The sequence below is a fragment of the Arvicola amphibius genome, chromosome 14 (genome assembly GCF_903992535.2).
Source record: "Arvicola amphibius chromosome 14, mArvAmp1.2, whole genome shotgun sequence".
NCBI lineage: Eukaryota > Metazoa > Chordata > Mammalia > Rodentia > Cricetidae > Arvicola > Arvicola amphibius.
Window position 1 is genome coordinate 37,179,240 of NC_052060.1, and position 21,654 is coordinate 37,200,893.

Sequence of the window (21,654 nt, forward strand, 5' to 3'; positions counted from 1 at the left end):
TAGAGTTGTAGAACTTAATTGGGTGTTCATACTTTGAAATTATTGGTTTTTTTCTGAGACAGGGTTTAGCCCTGGTTGTTCTGGAATGCAATCTGTAGACCAGGCTGGCCTAGAACTCAGAGGTCTGCCTGCCTCTGCCTCCCAAGTGCTGGGATTAAAGGCCTGTGCCACCACTATCTGGTTTAGGAATGACCTAAATTAATAAAGTTTTAATTAGTAGTGTTTAGATGAACTAGATTTTATTTATAAGTTTCTACGCCATATGCAAGAGAATTTGATTAAATTTCTAAGAGAAGGGCTGCTTAGATTATCGGACTTATTGGACTTTGACTTGTGCAATTTGCTTATAAATTCATCATTAATCAACAATGCAAAGAGCTGGTGATGAAAACCCCAGGCCCTCACATCCTTCCCTCAGGCAAGAGCTTCTGGTTTTAACTCTGCGGTTTAATTTTACTAATTTACTCAGCCAATATGTTCTAATTTATCCATGAGAGGGCATGGGTTAGCTCCCTTATGTTACTTGTCCTTCTACCTCTTTAACAAAAACACCGAATAAAATAAATGTTTTTTTCAGGCTTCTCTACGGGTGGACCTACAAGAGGGAGTTCCACCCCACCATTCTTGCCTTGTGGATTTTGACGTCACTGCTGTTCTGTAAAATGAGACTGGCCACTGAGTGTTAGTTGATGCTTAACAACCAGTTTTCAGAGGGCATTTCATAGTGTTTGCTCGTTTCCACAAGATATGCCCATGGTGCCCAGGAACAAGCTACAAACAGTATCCCTGACACTGGGAAGAGAGACGGCTCCTGCCGGCCCTGGATCAGCTCCTAACCCTTTCTTATAGACGACGCCACTATGCCTTGCTGCTTCTTTGAGGGTCACCTCTTACTCAGGCACAAGGCTTTCCCATTTGTCTCTTTCATTTTGCCCATCACATTGTGTCTGTTTTATATTTTTGGAGACTTTCTCCCAAATTTACTTTGACTAAAATTTTAGTCTGCCTTCTGTGTTCTCAATTTGCCTTTCTTAGACATTCTTTCTTCGATGATGAGCAAAATAGCTTTTCAAAAAAAATCTCTGAATATATTTCAAGTTTTTTTCTTTTCTATGTTTTTTGTTTTGTTTTGTTATTTGCTTCCTAAATTATGTCCACAAAGTCAGGAATTTTTCATTCGTCTATCCACATAGGATTTAAGCTTTTATATTTAGAGACTTTTATGTGTCCTGACTTTCCATTGCCTATTCATATTTTAAAAGGACATTGAGCTGATTATTGTTTTGTGTCTGCATGTATGCTGCATGTACCTGTCTGTGTGTAGATACACATGCTGTGGCACTTGAATGGAGGTCAGAGGATGACACGGAGTGCTGGGCCTCACTTCCCACCTTATTTGAGACGAGGTCTCGCTATTATTCACTTCTGTCTATGCAGACTAGCTGAGGATCCCAGGATTCTTCTGCGCCCACCGCCCATTTTTCCACAGAAGAATTGGGGTTACAGATGCACGCATGGCCACACATGGGCCCTAGGGATTCTAACTCAGGCCTTCATGCTTACATAGCAAGTCTGTTAGCAGCTGAATCATCTCTCAAGACCAAACTGATTGTTCTTGGGGGCTAGGATGCCATCTCTACTGTAGGGGAGGGAGATAGGCTTTGGAAACAAGCATCTCCTGTGAGCAGGTCTTTGGGGAGCCAGCCCACCTGCCTTGCATGTGCCGTAGCAAGGAAGGCTTTGCACTGGAGCCTCCACTATGGAAGTCCTCGGCTGATCTCTACTGTTTTAGTCTATTTTGGGGGAAACAAGCCATCTGGATTGCTGCCTGCTGTCACTGCCAGACTTCTGAGAGTTCTCTACAGCGAGGCAACGGCGATGAATGGGAACAAAGTAGAGGGTGGAGGGCCAGCTGGCACAGTCTGTACTCATGACTCGATCTATTTTCAGCTTCCTTTCGCATTGCTCTCTGTGCTCGTCATGTACACCGCGAGTGCTGGGCCTGTCTAGGGACGGGGAGACCCTTGTCATTATCCGACAGCATCTTTCCCTGTTCCTTTTGCGCCACTATTTCTCCTTTGGCCTTCCTCCCAGCATTCCATACTGCCTACAGCTCTCCCCACTCATCCCCATCACAGCTTCGTTTCTTCTGCTGTTTCCGTTCTTCTACCAACAGCGTCTAAGGAGAAGGGGTACAGCTGTGGATGCTCAGCCTGCCGCTTAGCTAGCTCTGAACTCTCTGTCGCCCGAAGGCCGTGCCTTTAGACTGTCACATATCAACCACACAATGAGAGCAGGACCTGAGAATGCTAGCAGTATCTCTGCTGAATAATTTCTGCTATTCTTTTAAGTGTGTCATCATAAAGCCTTACTTAAGTGGTGATGGTGGCTGGGAAGCGTCAGCTTTGGAGTCCAGCAGAAAGCGTGCCTGGTTTAACTTCTGCCTTTCAGTCACAGTGACCACAGGGTAGCCCATCTGGTTAGTCCAGGTCTCCATAACTTCTTTCACTGGTAGGTCACTTGCCTGTTGTTGGAAACCAACGGAGACCCGTTAGTTTAGACATAAGGGGGAAATTAAGGATTAGTGATATTAAAATGTAAATCACTTTTAAGTTGGACAAGGAAAATTCTGAGGGGATTGCCTTCCTTACCTCTTCCAGTGACTGCCAAAAGTCTGAGGTTTTTGCATTTTTGAACTGGAACTTTTTCAGATAATCCTGTAAAAGATGAGCGCTTTAGATTCCAGCCTTGTACCTCCACAGCCTCGTCTGGACCTCCCCTCAACTGCTCGTTCTGCGTCCATGGTATGAGATGAGACACAAGAAACCATACATTGTGGCTTTCTTGTAGGAAAACGTCATCAACAGACACTGCTATTTCAGTGTTGTGTGGCTTCCTTATTATCAACCGTTCCTTCCATTTCTCAGCCGCGTAAAAGCTAGACACGTCTTTAGCGCTTGAACTTTGGAAACAGCAGAGGCTAAATTTGTGGCACTAACGAAATGAATATGGATGTAGTCTTTTGAACAGCGATAAAGATGGTTATGAGTGAGTGGGAGGAGTTACTCACTGTGGAGAGTAGGTCTTTAATCTTCAAATACCTTTAAAATAGAAATCTTTTCAATAAAAGGCTGCGCCTTTGTCATTTCTACCCATAAGACCCCTCTGCATGAGGAGACATGGGATGGGCCCCCAGAGAACATTCCCAGTCTTTTCTCAATCCCATAACTGGTCATTTCTGGGGTGTGGTCTTCCAGAGATCTGCCAGTGTTTACGCTCTCTGTCCCCATGGCTTTCCAGATCTGTGCTATCTAACACGTGGGAATCTTACCTAGAAAGCAAACATTGACTAGTGCTCCCAGCGCTTAACTTTGTATGTAACATTTTATCTCTAAATTGCTCTAGTGTTCCAGGAGGGTCTATATCTAGGTTATATTATCTTCAGGATTCTTCTTTATTTTCGGGCATGCAAGGATAAAATAAACTTAGAATCCCAGAAGGACTCCAGCATCCCTGAGGTCGGTTTGGAATACTGCCCCCACGATAATTCTTTTGGTTAATTCACTTCTCAACACTACCACCAGAGGGCAGGCAAAGGAAGGCAGAACTGTGCCTGTGTTTGGTCTTTCTTCCAGACTCAGAAACTTAATATAATAGCAGCTATAACTGTAGCTATGGGTTCATGCAGAATAGTGCCCTTCGAAAACCATCTTGGAGGACCTCATTTGTTCAGTGGATGTGTTGTTATTGTTTTTAGTTTATTTTTGAGACAGGATTTCCCTGTGGAGTAGAGGCTGGCCTTGACCTTGTGTCCAACCCTCCTGCTAAATGCATTTCTTTTGGATACTTACAAGATCTTGAGCTGAGAAATAGGCAAGCCATCTTGGAACTGGATATGAACTTAAATATTATTTACTACAATGCTCCTGTTTATAGAGGTGAAAGAAATGGCCCTGACCGAATGTCTGTGTCCTTGGAGGAAGAGAGACGCCCCTGAGACTCGTGGGCAAGAGTCTGAGTGTTGGATCACTGTGGGTGGATTCATGGGGTTGTTAGGATTTTTCCTTTACTTAAGTTTAGTTTTTCTCATGAAGTAGAAGCCGAACTGAAGTTTACAGAAACACTGCTAAAAGGTACCGCTTTTGCTTTGTCTGGGTCAGAGTTCCCTAATATTCTATACTAGGAATTTCTCTCCTTTCCACGATCACAGTTTCATCATCTTTCTAGTCTAAATCACATGACAACCTGGGCCTTGGTCCCCTTGCTAGTTGGTTGGTACTGGTGAGCACAAAAGAAAACTGAATGCTGTCTGTTATTAGTGTCCTAGGAAGGAAAAGGCCTCCCCAGCTCAGCCGATCTCCTTTCCTAGGGATAATACTAATTTATTATAGTAGAACAAGAAAAGATGGATACATGTCTCATGATGATATTTTGCTGCTAATGTCCAGCCATTTATTGTACTTTTAAGATACGTAATTGCAGCCACAGGTCTTCCAGTTAACGGCAGCATCATTTTGCTGTGTGACATTGTACTTGGTGGGGAGAACACACACACACACGCAAATAGACAACTAGTCCGCTCAGATTCTGTACTGGCCACTTTTTCTAATGGACGACCAGTCTTGGCAGAAAGCTAGATCTGTAAAAGAAAGTCCTTGACCTCTAGTTTCCCAGACAATGGCTGTTGGGGCAACAGCCACACTGTGAGGACGAGCAGCTCAAGAGGGATTCTGATGAGAGCTTCAATGTCCCGGATAATCTGAGAGCTTCGCCGATATCTGAAAATATCAGTTCGGATTTGGGGTTTCTTTTTCCTGTGAATTCACTCCACAGCACTATAATTGTACGAAACGTGTTGCCTATTATCCATTGTTCTGGGATAAATCTTTAGGATCATCATGATTAGAGGCTGTTATAACTTGAGCTATATTAGTCCCAGGTGAGACTTTTAAAATTAGCGACTACATGTCAGGTTACAGAGGAGTGAGCATTTATTGAATGATTAGCGCAGCTGTTTATTTTAAGGGCTTTTTTTTGAGAGTTCTCTACAAAACTTGACACAAAGGACCATTTAATTTAAAGTATAAAGAATGTGTTAGTTTAAGTGGCAAATTAAAATGGAATCTTTGCAAATAGAATTATAACCATCTTTGAAAGCAAGTTTCTTTTTTTTCTTTCTTTTAAAAAAGATTTTTGTTGTTGTTTACGTTGAGGGTCTCACTCTATGGCACTGGCTATGTAGATTAGGCTGGTCTTGAACTCACAGATACACTTGTCTTTGCCCCCCCAAATGCTGGGATTAAAGGAGGACCCCATCGCACCTGGCTTTTTTAAAAAAATTCTAGTGCAATACTATATATTACAGATATTAACAAACTGCATACTCTAGATATCCACTCAGCAAAATCTACTGGATCATCAAATATGTGAAGAATTCTATAGGCCTGAGGACGTAAGAGACAGAACCGCCACGAAGACGGTCACAGTAGGGACACGGTGACCATGGAGTTGGAAGCTCAAGGAAAGTTATTCAAGCACACAGCCCCTCCCTTTGTGCCATATGTCCTCACGAGACAGTTTTTAAATGATCAAATTGTCCTTATGTGCACCCTAAATACTTCCTAAATCCTACTCTATTCTTGTTTTGGTAGGCACAGAGGCATTTTATGACTGCTCTCCAAAGAGACCACTTCTTTTTGGGATATCATAGAGATGGATAAATGCCATTCACAGAGACATAGTCATAGGGGGAGCTACTGGGGTAGTGGTGGCATTGTCCTGTAGTGGCATGATCCTGGGAAACAAATGACAAAGAACTGGTAGTCAGTGTGGAAATTGTCTCTCTTGTGTTCTGTGGGCTGGAATCCACCAGCAACAGCTGCATCAAGTTCCCAGGCTAGCACAACTGGAGGCTGGGGGTTTTATTTCTAGATCGAAATGGACCCAACCAGAAGATGGGACAGTTAGAAGGACACATTGTAGTGACTTCAATAAAGATCAGGAGACACTAACCCTGAGATAACTGACATAGGGTCTTCTAAAAGAACAAAAATGAACTGGAATGTCCAGTGTAACGCCACGCCAACACAGGATGTGTGCAGAACATCATAAAAAAATCTTGTTTATCTTCTCAAAGGGAGCAAGATCTCCTTATTCGCTGACTTCATGAGAATATGACTATTCATATCAGTAATTTCCCAAATCAATATTAAGGAAAAGACCTTATATTTTCTTCATAAGAAGACTAGTAGAGAGAGATTTAAATGTCCATGCCGTGCTACTATGAAGTGAATCATGTCCCCGTCCCCCAAATTCATACATGATGGCCTCAGAGCATCTGGAGGGCATCTGATTGGTATGAGGTAATGAGGGTTTGACCTCACAGTGAGATTCGTGTTCTTACAGAAGATAAGGACTGCTTGTTCCCTGTGCCATATGAGGACACAGGGGGGCTGTCCACAGAACAAAAACACCCTCACCAGCAACCAAAACGGCAGTACCGTGACCCTGGACTTTTTACCTCCAGGGCTGTGGGAAAGTACATGTCTGTTGTTTAAAGCACCCGGTCTACTCCATCTTTCCCTGGCAGCCCACTTGCAGACCACATGTGTAAAGAGTAAAGTCTCTCTAAGCAGTGCACTTGACCTGTTCCATGACATTTCTGGTCAATGATCATTACAGAGCCCTAACTTGATGTGAAGTCACCGTTATCTCTTACTTATCTGTCCAAGTGAGGGAAGGAAAGAAAGCAGCTAACCCTAATTAACCGCGAATGCCAGCTGCAGTATGGTTTTACTTCTGCTACCACTAAGAAATCGTACCTGACACCCTTTTTGAAATTTCTCTGGTGTGATCCAGTCTTCGAGCATTCTCAGAATTGAAGCTCCCTAGGATGAGAAAAAGGGACTGATTAAAGTCAGCACATTTCATGATTATATCCGAGTGTTTCTTGAAGAGCATTCTGATGAATTACATAGTTATAGTACTGTAATTTTGGGCAAGCAAACAAAAACCCCACCACTTGGCACCCTTCTGTGTGTGTGCTTCTAAATAGCCAAGTGATAAAGCGATTAAATTGCCTTGATACCAGTGATCCAAGACCCAAATGATTATTGCACTTCCCCAAGTGGGCCGACAGGTGGCGCTTTGTTAATGAAAGAAAAGAAATGGTCCCCACGGCAATTCTTAGGCGAAGCACTAATTTCAAGGTAAAAGTAAGGCAAATTATTAAATCTACCTTCACATAGGGAACAATATGTATATTTAACAGAAGAAAGTATATAGTGAAAGTAGCATATTAAATAGTTCAGTATGGATAGATATAAAATGTAGCCACAAAACCTTTCTCATTGAAAGCAGTTTGCTTCATTTGGTTTTATAGATCTCAGGAATTTGAGAAATGTCCTGATTTCCAGATTCTCCCATGTGGGTTAATACTAAGGCACACTATGTCTAAGATTTTAAGATAAATTTTCAAATAATGTACTCGAAAAATATTACTTTCCCGTAATAAAAATATTAACTTGCTAGTTATTATTACATTTCCCAATTATTTTAAACTGCATTTGGACACAGCAAGAATAAGGCTTGGAAACATATTTATTTCTGACAATATTTTAGCCTCTGGAGTACCCAGGACTGAGAGAATTGAGCCCGAGTCTTCCTTTGTGAGTTACTGCAACAGTTAATCATTTAAAAGAAGACCGGAAAGACGTTGTGGGAACAATATGTGCAAAAAGTTGAAAATGATGTCACCAACATCAAATAATAACTGTTTCTCACTTAAGCTGATTTGATACATATTCATTTTAATAATTGTAAATAAATACAACTCTGTCAGGGTTCATCCAAGATAACAGCAGCACGGATATAGTCCAATCCAGGAGGAACTGAGCTAGGAAGTTACCCAAATAAAGATATCAATTATACTATATTTTTACAAGTCTGAAATATGTGTGGAGGAGACACTGTGGGCAGTATTGTGAGAGAATGCCACAAAAGGCTTGGGCGGCCCATTATTGAGGAGATAGAGCTCCTCAAGTTTTAGTGGCTAAAAACTGCCTTGTCTAGCAGACACAAACACAGTTATCTTCCTCTCTCTCTCTCTCTCTCTCTCTCTCTCTCTCTCTCTCTCTCTCTCTCTCTCTCTCTCACACACACACACACACACACACACACACACACACACACACGCGCGCGCGCGTGTATGCATGAATATCTGAATATCTGTTTTGAACATTTAAGTGCTCTCCTGTTGAAAGTGCCCATATAGATGTGTTTCCTCGCAGACCACACAGCAGAAAAGTAAAATCTATCATCTTTCAGAAAAATCAAGAACGGGCTGGTGGGATGGTTTAGTGGGGAAGGGTGCTTGCGGCCAAGCCTGACAACCTGAGTTCAATTCTCCATATCCCCAAGATGAAAAGAGAGAAGCTGCCCTGCTCTCCACGTTTGCATATACGGCCCCTCCACCACAGAATAAATTTTAAAAATTAAAGAAAGCAATTAAATTGGATGTTTAAGAGATAATTGCTTATTTATCAGAATGAAAGTCATTTTAAACAAAAATGGGGAAAAGGACAGAAATTAGTTCCTGTGACATCGATTCCTTCACCTGCAAAATATCAACTACTTAATATTCAGTCCTGACTATGCTCTCCACTCTTTTCCAGAGCTCACAGCAGAATCAAACCATTTCTTACGATTTGTTGGACATGTACTGACCATCAGTAAATAGGGAGATGTTCAAAAGCAACGCCGTGCACCTCCTACCTTGCTGTATGAGATTCCATCAAACACAGACGTTATTTCAGCGGGAGTTGACACTGTGACAACCACTGGATGCGAGGACATCAAAGAGTCGTCTTCCTGCACCGGTAACACGTCCTCAAGTAGCACCTGACTGAGCTGGAACGACAGAAAGCAAAGGAGGGCAGCACGTTTTTCGGGTCGCTTCCCACTTTATACCATCGAGTGTCATCAATGTGGGGCGAAGAAAACGACCCCAGTCGTGCAATGTGGTCTCTGGGTCTTCAGATGAATCCCCTCCCAGCAGCTGCTCCACGCTAGTTTGGTCATCTAGCTGGAACGCTTTTGACTTCTGTACGACAGACCCAGCAATATCTATGCCTGCTGCTGCTGCGCTGCCCTTGAAACTGGACCACACTTTCTGAGTTTCCCGTCTGTGTAACGGGAATGATGTCAACTCACAGAGTGGTTGTGAAAATTCAGAGGCAGAGAGTCGACTGGCCACAGTTGTTTCTCTTACTTGTCATTGGAATATGGAAAACTCCTAATTAACCACAGGAAACCCTAACTTGTTCTTAGGTTCCAGTGATCCATTATGATTTTATGTAGTCTTGGGTTTTTCTCAGCCAAGTCAAGTGGGTATGGTCCTGCAGTATGGTTTGCCTTTCAGGTTGAGAACACAGTCTCTCTACCTTCTTAATACATCACTTAAACAAGCTCCCTGACTCAATAGCAGTCCAAGCCCTTCCTTTAGACTCACGCACAGGATGAGTTCAAGGGCAGCAGCACCTGACATAGTGCCTGGAACTCAGGGGAAGCCAACAAAGTGGTTATCATTGCCATTTTGATTAATATGGAGTAAGATTCTGAAAACTACTCTATTAAACTAATACTAATTTTAAAATTATATTAATTTAAAATATTTCTGAAAGGGGAACTTGTGTATAAAATTGTGACATTTGAGTGTTAGTATGGTATAATTTCATACAAGTGTTTGATATAGGTACGATGCCAAGGCATTTTAGTAGGAAAAATTAAAGACAATGGAGTAGGGAAAAAGGGTGGAAAAAGCAAGAAATATTCCAGACCAGAAATGCCTAAAGCACATTCCCTAATGTACGTTGAAAAATAGAAAAACTGATTTGCAAAAATTGTTTCTTTCAGAAACCCAGTCTCGAAAAATCACTATACATATTGTGATGGCTGCTGTGGACTGCAAGAGTTATTTTCTCCCAGGAATGTGGCCACGAAAAGCCACCCAAGCTCCAGCAGCTCGTCCTACACCAACGTGTTGCTTTGTTTAATTTAGTTTAGTTTCATTTGGTTTCTTAAATGACATAAAATTGTGAAGGAGAAGTGGGGGCAGGGGGTAGAAGAGGAGATGGAGAGCAGAGAACCCTGACAGAAAAAAATTACTTTTTAAAGATGAAAAAAATTTACAGACTTTTAAGCCCCAAGGAAGTTAAACTTCTGTTGGATAGTGTTTTTCTTAATTTTAAAATTTGCCTTTAGTAGACTTTCTACTCTACTTAGGATAAAGTTTAGGAGTCATTTAAAAATACATTCAGAAGTCAGAAAAAGATAAAAAAACAAAAACAAAAACAAAAAAACCCTCCAAGTTAAGTAGTCTGTTTATTCTTTATCAGATTCACATGGAAGGCTAACCCCCTTTGAATACACTGTATTGTTCATCTTTACAACGACCCAGTGAGGTAGTTCTTTCTGTCCTCTCTTTACAAATGATACAGACAAGGTAAATAAACGTTACTCACTGTTAAGAACAGTTGTTCCAGTAGAGGGCAGTATTCTACATACTTTACGGCTATCTACCTCTATACAGAGCTAGGGATACACATCTCCAGCATGTACGTACATGCATATATACATACAGTCACAGAAGAATGCTTACACGACCTAAAGACAAACAAGGAAGCCTAACTTTCCTAAAGAAAATTCTGTAGCATTTCTGGAAACTTTTATCCCAGGTCCCTCGCAGGCACACTGTGTGAATATTCACTAAGCAAGCACGCAGTGTGGGAACTAGGAAGCTTACTTGACACAGAACAACGCTCTCATTGGATGTTAAAGGGAGGCCTGACTCAGAGGTGTCATCTTGTTCATGATCACATGTCCTGCTGTGCATCTAAGAGATGATGAGTTAGGATTTGATCTGGTATCTGATCGAAAGCAGATCCTTCATCTCTTTACCACGTTCCAACAACCTGCTTAGGTCAAGTAGCTAATTGAATAAGACTACTTCTGAGGGCAGCACTATATTCGCTGAACGAAAGGCGGGAATGTTCTACTCTTCCTTCCCCCACACCCCTCCCTTCCCAACAGGTGTTTGTCTATGACTTCCAACTGGCTAATGACTGGATAAAGACTTCTGGCAAAGAACAGCTCAGGGGAAGCCACTGGCCCCACCCTATCCTCTCCACGGAGGTTCGGAGGTCCGTGACCGCCATCATACCTAACCTGACCCAAGACCGCCTTCAAAGGCTTACCAGTCCAGTTTCCACTAAGAAATATATTCAGAGAGTATGTGTTTAAGACTCACCATTTCCCAGTCTTCCTCTGCATGGTTCACTCCCAAGAACTCGAAGAAAGAAGCAAATCCTTCATTTAGCCACAAGTCGTCCCACCAGTCCATGGTCACAATATTTCCAAACCACTGAAATGAGAAGCAAGGAGGAAGTAGTAAGATGTTTATCCTCGTGGTAGAAAGATGCGTAGGAAGCTTTGTAGCATGGATTTGTAGTTGATGTAGAAGTGGCCAACGCTGAACCTAACATATGCTTCACACTTTATCTTGATCTGAGAATGTTAAACTCTCCAGTTTATTCCCATATTTTAAGGAATATAAAATGTTATAGGACAGTCTCTTGTGTGTTTATTAAAGGCAAAACAGTCTAAAGCAGTGGTTCTCAACCTTCCTAATGCTGTGACCCTTTAATACAGTTCCTCATGTTGTGGTGACCCCCAACTGTGAAATTGTTTTCATAATTTCATAATTATGAAATTGCAATTTTTCTTCTGTTATGAATTCTGATGTAAATGTCTATATTTTCTGATGGTCTTAGGTGACTCCTGTGAAAGGGTCGTTTGATGCACCCCGCTCAAGGGTGGCAACCCACAGGTTAAGAAACACTGGAAAGTTTCTGTACAGAGCAAGGTTAGTGAAGGCTGATTGGTTTCCAGACAGCGTTTTGTGAGCTGCCCCTTCCCCCTTCTCTTTGTGTTATTGCTATGTAATACAAAGGCCAGTTTTAAAAGGCAGTAGACTTGCTTCAGGCCCCTACCTGGTGTACAAGTTCATGGGCAATCACACTGGCTACTCTTTGTTGGTTGGATGAGGCTGATTCGTTGGGGTCAAACAGCAGGTTTGTTTCCCGGTAAGTGACCAGTCCCCAGTTTTCCATGGCACCGGTGCCAAAATCTGGAATAGCGATTTTATCTATGGAAAAAAGACAGCCCAGTGAGAAACGGATTCTTTCCATTTGTTCATAGCGTTTCTTACCAAATTAAGTTATCTGGATGACTTTTTTAAGGCTAAAAATAATTTCTCAGAGTGAGAAACAGGAATCATTTGCGCAAACATTTTGGTCCTAATGCTCTCGGCATTCCCACGGAGCAGTTCCTGTAGGCTCCAGACTTCAATGGGTTGTCCCCTCCCCCCTTTTTTGCTTAATGGTTACATGACTTTTTCCCCCCAAAGCCCGTATAACTTTATGTCTTTCTTCTCTGCACAGTGCTTCATTTTTATTAGGTGTTCCCATCCCCCATTTATCACCTCGGTTATAAACAGCACCTGTTTGGGAGGTGTACTGTTTGGAAGAACGAAGTCTTTCCATGAGGACTAAGAAAGACAGACCTTGTGAGTTCATAGAAACAGCTCATATGTCAAGGCCATAGACTTAGAAACCCTACTACCTCCAATGCTGTACAATTTGAGGACAGTGACTCTCCACCCATCTGGTGTCGCTTCCCCTTGCCATCCCTAAATTTTCCTCCAGTTCAAAATTCATGCTACATGAATTTTTATCTTTTGTTTTCTCTGGATTTTAGACAGAGCCATTCAAAAAGAGGATGCAGTGTTGGGTACTTCTACATTAAATTGGCAAATAGAAAAATGTTGGTTAGTGGGAAATAGAGCTTCTCTAGATAATGAACTATAATCTGAATGTATTTTTTTATTACTACTATAATTTAAATGAGGAGCAAAATGCAAAGAAGTTACATTTCTTTCTAACATGTGAGAAAAAGGCCTTTCTGATTAAAATAAAATTTCTTAAAGATTTTTATAAAAGAATAAAAAGTATATATCTTCAGTAGAAATCAACTTAACAGCGATTTTCTTTTTTTTTTTAAAAGATTTATTTATGTATTATGTATACAACATTCTGCCTCCATGTATGCCCACACGCCAGAGGAGGGTACCAGATCTCATTACAGATGGTTGTGAGCCACCATGTGGTTGCTGGGAATTGAACTCAGGACCTTTGGAAGAGCAGCCAGTGCTCTTAACCGCTGAGCCATCTCTCCAGCCCAGCAGCGATTTTCTTGCCATGCTGTGATTATGGCATAAGAATATCACTAAAGATTGAGAAGGTATTTTTTTTCCACACATTGGAAAGTATAATTTACACAAATCCTTGAGCAAATGAAAGTAATCTCTTCTCTGGTGAATACAGACATTATAATTAATTGACACCAATTTGATTACCCTTTGATCTAAATGAGGACACCATTTTGTGGAGAAAAATGTATGGTGAGGGAAGAGAAGAGGAGGAGAAGAGACAAAATTGGTGTGGGTTCTGCATCTTGGGTCATCCTGATCACTACAAGTGAGGCAAAGATGAGGAGGCCCATTGATTTGGATTCCCCATTCTTTCAAAATTTCCCTTCTGACTATGGTCAAAAATAAATAAGAATAAATAAATAAAAAACTTTACTTATCTTTCTGTATCCTCTAATAACTGCTAAGCAACACAAAAGGCCATTGAGGAGAAACTGAGGCATGCACACACACATGGCAATAGAGCCTTTTTTTTTGCCTTCCACAGGATTTATCATAGCGGTAGGAGCTGGATGGGGAAGTGGGTTCTTGGTTGGTTCAAGTAACACCTTCCTTACAAGTTCTTCAAGGGACCTACAGCTTTACTCAAAGCAACCATTCAAGCTTGTTAACAAAGTGCTTCTGCTCTTGATGGAGGCTTCATCATTTGGACTACGGTCCTTCCGTGCTTCACAGAAAGCACACCTCTCTCCGTATTAGAGGAAAGAACACTCTGGAAATGAAACACTGACTCTTCTCCCAGACTTTCCTTCCCTCTAATATGGAGGCTGCAAATCAAAGACGGTATCTTCGTCATATGAAAGTAGAGAAGGCCTAGAAATTTTAGAGGAACCTAGAATGGATCTGTGGGCTTGTGGTGAATGTCAGACATACAGCCCCTGTAAAAAGACTCAGGAGTGAGCAGTAATCAAGGGTAATCTAATTAGACAGTCTAGGTTAACTCCGGTAAAACAAAGGCAGCTTGAGATGAGGAGATAAAAGCATTTTCTCACCCAGTTTAGGAAGAGAATAGTTCATAGCAAAGTATTCTTCAAAATAATCAAACACAATTTTAGTTATGTTCGCAGCGTACTCCGCCGTTTCAGCTTGCTCCGGCTGGACATAAATAGTGAGCTGGTAAACAAAAGACAAATATTCAGGGAGGTGACTCTTCATTGATAAAACATACACACAAAGTGAAACGTGATACCATGGGAAGAAGGAGGCCTTTGGATCAGAGCATCTAGACTGAACACCAAGCCTCCTTCGCAGTAGGCTCGTCCCCCGCAGCTTTGTGCATGCAGCCTTGGGCAGATGACCTGGCTGCTCTCAGACTTGGGTAAAAGGTCACTAAGATATAACTGTGTGCCATTAGTAACTAGAAATAAGTAAATAAACAGCAACCGTGCCCCAGACACTAAAAGACATTATCACTTTTTTTTGTACTTGAAATGTGTGTTGTCTGGGGCTGGAGAGATGGCTCAGCAATTAAGAACACTGACTGCTCTTCCACAGGACCTGGGTTCAAGTCTCAGCACCCACATGGCAACTCACAACTGCCTATGATTCCAGTGCTAGGAGATCTGGCATCCTCAACACAGACACACCTGCAGTCAAAACACTAATGCACACAAAATCAAATTAAATAAATCATCTTTAAAAAGACTAAAAAAACAAAACACACAGGCCTACGTGTCTGTTTACCTTTTCCAGTACCCTCTGATTTGTCTTGTGTATGCGGTTCCTTGAGAGGAAACAAATTCATTCTATTTTTCTCATCTAAGGTACCTTTGACTACACATTCCCCCTTTGGGATAGTTTTTTTCTAAATGGCTGTAGCCATGTTTCTATTTTATTTCCTGAGCTAAATTTATATGATGACCTAAACTTTTCCCAAGACAGAGTGAGTAAGCTTCATCAGTTTTCTGAGTTGCAAGGATATTGCTTTATGCCTCTATGACCTAATTTACAAATTAAACTGAGTACTGAGTGCAGACACTTTTTTTCCAATTCTAATCGTGCACGGCTTTATTAAGAAAGGTTAAGTAAGAATCCTTCTAAGCAGACGAACAGATGCTCAGGGACCTCCTAGTTGCTTAGTAGTTTTCCGTGAGTGACAGAGAAACAGCGCTTCAGCCGGCGCTCTGTCTGCTACCTCAGCAAGAAAGTCAAATGAGACGCGTGCGCTAACCTGGAGACATGACCCAAAGCCCTCGGGCAAAGACCGATGCTGTCATTTTAGTCAGTTCAAGACCATTGACCCAACGAGACCAGATGATTCAAGATTAGGAAAAACACAAGAGAGAGATGAAACCTACTCATTTCCCATTCCCACTGCATTACTGTAAGTGATATTCATTTGGACACATGCCTCCGAGCTCATTTCTTAGAAGAGAGCTCGGAGGGCTCTGACGACCTAAAGGACAAAAGATTAGAGAACTTCCCTTACGTGGCATTCTCACCTCTTATGCATAAATAGAAATGAACTCCCACCACAGTCGGTGACCCCCCCCCCCCTCAACATTCCTTAAGGCTTTTAGTTTTTACTTGTCAGAGAGAGGAGATGATCCATTCCTACTACCCTCTCCTGTCCTCTTGGTAGGCTATGGCATGCCTGCTCCAAGCAATGACTAAACCTCAGGATTCAGCTGGTAGCCACTGGACAGAACAACAGAACCTGGCCAGGAAAAATCAAAGCCAAACCGGGTGATGGTGGTACACGCCTTTAATCCCAGCACGTGGGAGGCAGAGGCAGGAGGATCTCAGTGAGTTTATGCCAGCTTGATCTACAAGAGCTAGTTCCAGGACAGACACCAAAGCTACAGAGAAACTCTGACTTGAAAAACCAAAAAGAAAGAAAGAGAGAGAGAGAGAGAGAGAGAGAGAGAGAGAGAGAGAGAGAGAGAAAGAGAGAGAGAGAGAATAGAAAATACTAGAAAGAAAGAGAGGGAGAGAAAGAAAAAAATCAAAGACAACATTGCCTTATTGTCAATGGAAAGGCTCTGAACCTTTCACCTGTCCACAACTTGGTGTGTGACACAACTCGCTCAGACTGTCTGCCACACTCATTGGCCCCCAGGCATTTCAGAGAGAGGTTCATCTTGCACTTCTCTCCACAAGCCCCATGCTTTGTGCTGTCTGTTTGGAGAGGGGAAGGCAAGTTGAGTAAAAGGAAAGGCAGAAGACAGCGTTTTCCTGTTACCCACAGACAGTGGGCTCTTTTTTACCAACTCTGGGATTCAAATACGCAGCTATACTGCCATTGAGCCGTGTCCCTGACTCCCTTACGCTTCTTTCAAGCATGCGCCTGAAGCAATATCTCAGTTACTTCTTTTCTTTCTGCACATTTCTCTGAGTGACAACAATCAAAAAAGACTGCTATAGGTATTCATTCACTTAGAATTGGAGCAGTTTTTTTTTTCTCACACGTTTCTAAGAGAACCTTCCACGCCCATCCCCACACAGAAGATCGCACTGTCTGCACCCAGCCAGACACAGATTTCCTGTCACCTTTACAGACAACCACCACAGGTCATATTTTTTAAAATACAGATCCGCCGGGTGGTGGTGACGCACACTTTTAATCCCAGCACTCAGGAGGCAGAGGCAGGTGGATCACTGTGAGTTCGAGGCCAGCCTGGTCTACAACAGCTAGTTCCAGGACAGGCACCAAAGCTACAGAGAAACCTTGTCTCAAAAACAAAACAAAAATAAAAACAAAAACAAAATGAAAAAGCACAGATTCAATCAATGAGCTAAGGAGCCATAGGGATAGCATGTTGGTCGTCTGTCACAATCCTTGTGCTGGTTCCACAATCCCTTATCTATAATTATAACAACTGAAGAAGTCTGAAGATTTTGCATTTAGCCAAAGCATGCTCATGAGTGTATCCTCTCCGCTGCATGTTAGGAACATATTACAACATGGAAGATGCCGTGAACATGACAACTCAGTCTGTCATTTGAAGCCCATGCACGGTGTATGCAGCACCCATTCAGTTGCAGAACACCTGTGCTGGTTTGACTGAGGACTTAGAACCACACCATCTCTTCTGCAAGCATCCTCATCCCTGCTCCCTGACGGTGGCATAATTATGCCCCATTCCTGTACCTTCTCCTTCTTCTGGGCTTCAGCAGACATTAACCTTTCTCTGGCTTCTTAGCACGTCTGTCCAGAACAAAGTGTCCCTGAATCTCCATCACTTTTACTAATGGTTGTCCTCTTTCCAGTTCGCACACTTGCTCTCAGGGGACTTTTTAATGGTTAAATGTGAAGTTTATAAACTTTATTGGTAAATGGAAGGATTCAAGAGCCTGTTATGTATCTATTTATTTTCTAAAATAGAGCACCTTCTCAGAGGAAATTAAATTCCTAATGCATACCACTAGTCAGAGGACTAGCCCCATCTCAAAACACTGTCTACCACACGGTCTGGACTTTCAAAACTCACGTCGGCTCGGCCGTTATTCTAGTTGCTTTTCTCTTATCATTCTGGACCCTCATATAAAGCAGGCTTAATATTTTAATTCCTCATCTATTTTATTTTCTGTGTATGAGTGTTTTGATTGCATGAAAGAGAGGTTTGGCATGGCCTGTGTGTCATATGTATGCCACGTGTACCCGAGGAGGCCAGAAGGAAATGTCAGATTCCCTAAAGACAGGAGGTGGTGGTGAGCATCGAATGTGGGTCGTCCTCAAGGGCAACAAGTGCAGTCAGGCAGTGGTGGCACACACCTTTAATCCCAGCACTTGGGAGGCAGAGGCAGAGATCTCTGTGAACTCAAGGCCAGCCTGATCTACAGAGTGAGTTCCAGGACAGCCAGGGCTGCACAAAGAAACCCTGTCTTGGAAAGTGCTCATAATTTTATTGTGCCAGCTCTCAGCCCCATAAGTAGGTGTTTAGATTTTTTTCTTTATTATGATGTCTTTCCAGTGTCTCCAGCAACTTGAGGGATGAGACCTAAGCTCTGGAGGGTTGCTATTTAGTTGACTGCTCTCTCACTTTACATGTCACTTTGTTAGACTTGATCATCATGACTGACCAGCTTTTCCTAGAACAGCTTTACACCATCTTCTCCCTCAGTGCCTGTTTATGTCTCCAAACCTTAAGCTTTGCACAAACCTCATCATGTTTACCTACGAGCATCACTGCAGGAGATGCTCTCGGGCCTTCTCCTGCAAGGAGCTTGTCACACTACATGCCAGTCCTGGGAATTTTGTGCCACTGCTAATAGAATGTCGTATTTTATGTAACTGCTGAGTATTTCACTGAGAGTCTTACACAGATCATGTTCCCACAACCTCTTAACCACAATTAGAAAATCCACAGAGTTCTGAAAATGAAAATATTATTTGTCTGAGCTAATTTGGTACTATCACCTGACCTGAACTGATAATTGATAGATGGATTTTCATATCTTCTCTTTTCCCCATTTATATTATAAATGTGTATATGGAAAATACATCTATCTATCTCTACATACATATATCACATGTATAGGTTAGAGATAAACTATGCACACACACATACGCACACACATACGCACACACACACACAGTTTAATTATCAAGTCCCGCGAAATGTATCAGTACTTGAAAATCAAGCCTTCATGCACATCCTAACAGACGTGATTTCTAGCACAAACCAGCCCCAGAGATGTAGACATTTCCTTAAAATCCGAGAGTTCAAAGGAGATTTACAAGTAAAAATGTGAACGCCGGCAAGTGAAGAGAAGCGTGTGGTGGATCAAGTGAGAATAGCTTCCCCGAGTGCACGTTTGATTACGTGGTCCTCTGTGGAACGGTTTGGAAACAAATAGGAGTGTGGCCATGTCGGAGGGCGTGGATCACTGGGGGTGGCTTTGTCACACGCCTCCTGCCACCCCCACTATTCTCTCTGCCTCGCGCTTATGGCTGGAGATATGAGATTTCAGCTGCTGCACCCACTCAGCTTCATTAGGAAGACATGAAATGTTGAGGCTGTATGCATTAAACACACACACACACACACACATGTATATATACATGAATGCACTAACACATGCACAAAACAGGTCATAAAATAGGAAACAGAAAATGAGAGCTGCTGAAATCCTAAGAAAAGGCTGTGGATTAGTCAATAGTGTTATATAAATATTCATTTCTTAGTTTTAATGAAGGAATGATAAATAGTTATTTACGGTATTGACACAGCATAGCAAAGTCTGTGAATTATTTCAAAATACAGTGTCAAAATATACTCCATTATTAAAACAGCATTTTCTAGTGAGATAATTCTTATGAAGTGAAATACAAAAGTTAAGAGCCCTGACATAAAACTTAAAACTTATAATCCTGGGGCTGGAGAGATGACTCAGCAGTTAAGAGCGCCGGCTGTTCCCCAAAAGACTCAGTTTCAGTGCCTCACACACACATGGTGGCTCACAGTCATATGTAACTCAAGTTCTGGGAACCCAACGCCCTCTTCTGGCCTCCATGGATACCAGGCCCCCACATGATATCCAAACAAAACACTCATCCGCATAAAATAAAATAATAATTAAAAGAACTTAAAGCCTTCCTAAATACAGTCTATTTCTTTGAAACAAACAGAAAGACAAAAAACAGCAGCCTACATAGTCTTTGGCGAAGCATTTTCATTTAGAAACCCGTGAACGAAGATGAGAGTGACAGAGAAATCTAGTGCAGGTAGCACAGCTTCATCCCCAGGAGGATGTTGGGGCACACTGATTTGGGAAATGTCCCTCCACACTTTGGGGAAGAAAACTCAGTACAGTCTCTTTCTGAGTTATTGAAGTTGCCAGGACTGCAGTGTTTATCTAGCTGATAAACACTCCGATTTGCTCCCTCTCTAGGAAAGACAAGGGCTCTCCCCAGCAAGGTAAGTACTCCTTTTTACATATGCTTCTTTACAAAGGGCAGGAGCCAACTGCCCCAAAGACATTTAACTTGGCCTGGACTTGATTCCTCGGAGCTGGGTGCAAAGACAATACATTCTGAAAAGCTACTGTACGTCAACTATGTCAGAGAAGGCACCGCAAACCTGCTAACAGGAAATGATTTCACGTGTGGCGATTTGAAAATTTAAATTTGTCTCAGTTCCTGTTTTCTTCCAAACTATGTATTAATAGGTATCTAAGGAAAAAAATGATATATTTAAATCCAAATTGTTCTAGATTTGAAAATGAGTTGCAATATATCCAAGTGAAACTCTGAAGCAGAAATATTTGTGATAATATTATTAGTAATACAGCGAACATATGTAATTATGAAGTGACTTCTAGAGGGACGATGGCAGTTGTTACAGCCATAGCTGAACAGATATTTCACACAGCTAAAACATCATATACTTTCTCTATACTGTGCCAGGTTCAGGGTCAGTTGGTTGGTCTGTTTTCCTAAGGTGATATCATTTGCTGCCAACCCTTAACCAATCAACTAAATGCCGAAAAGCCTCAGGAGGAGGTTGTTTGCCAAGAGCTAGAAAAGGAAAAAGGAAACAAGAAAGGATGGAAGGAAGGAAGGAGGGAGGGAGGGAGGACATCTTTCTATTTGTGCCTAGTCAATAGTTACAAAACTACTGTAAGTAATCCTCCAAATTTCTCCCTTTATTCTTTTTTTTGACATTCAGTTGATTGAATAGAAACACAACTACTCTTCTAAAAGAAAAAAAGAAAGTACAGAAAATCAAAAGTTTTCCGAGCTATCCTGAAACTCCATATAATTTTTCTTCCACATAGGGAAACACTTTATTTTCTACCAACAGCGCCACTACTGTGTCCTTTCTTCTAGTTACAGTAAATTACAGGCCTCAAGTTGCTGATAGTGGGTGGGAAGGAAGTCCCGTCAGAGGGTCGACTATCTACAGCTCACCAGGTTTAATGCGTGTACCAGATTCACGTGTTATATAGTCGAAACCCATTGAACGGTTGACAGCAGGTTAATGTACTGGAGCTATATCGTCAGAAACCGTGTGGATAAGAATGGCCATGGGCTTTTCACTCAGCTTCTATGAAGAATGCCGTGTGCACAGTAATGATCTAGTTCCACCCTTAAAGGATTTACTGAAGAAGTAACAGGACTTCAGGTCCAGATGGTGCAGGAAACGGTGCTCTGCCGCACTTTCAGAGATCCCAGCATAAAGCAGTGGTGGGTAAAACACAAAATGGGAAGCCCGGTCCACGGAGCAGGCTTTAGCCGATGCATCTCTGGGGAAGTTGTGATGAGAAACAGTGGGTGGAGTTGAAGCAATAGCTTCCCGAATGTATACAGGACCCACCCCTAACCAAGAAGCTATCTGTAATTGATACCCACTGGCTAAGGAAAACCAGGTTTTCTTCAGTGGTTTATA

The 21,654-nt window shown here is 42.0% G+C and overlaps 1 protein-coding gene across 1 annotated transcript in view; it reads right to left on the bottom strand.

The window, feature by feature from the left end:
* LOC119801037 (glutamyl aminopeptidase) overlaps nucleotides 1-21,654 on the bottom strand; it is a 71,171-nt gene that overhangs the window by 32,159 nt on the left and 17,358 nt on the right. Inside the window, exons 4-10 of the mRNA XM_038311471.1 lie at nucleotides 14,317-14,437; nucleotides 12,048-12,202; nucleotides 11,306-11,419; nucleotides 8,773-8,907; nucleotides 6,822-6,887; nucleotides 2,652-2,717; nucleotides 2,373-2,524 (exon numbers count right to left, since the gene is read on the bottom strand). Of these exons, the coding sequence (XP_038167399.1) occupies nucleotides 2,373-2,524; nucleotides 2,652-2,717; nucleotides 6,822-6,887; nucleotides 8,773-8,907; nucleotides 11,306-11,419; nucleotides 12,048-12,202; nucleotides 14,317-14,437 (809 nt within the window). The remainder of the gene's footprint in view (nucleotides 1-2,372; nucleotides 2,525-2,651; nucleotides 2,718-6,821; nucleotides 6,888-8,772; nucleotides 8,908-11,305; nucleotides 11,420-12,047; nucleotides 12,203-14,316; nucleotides 14,438-21,654) is intronic.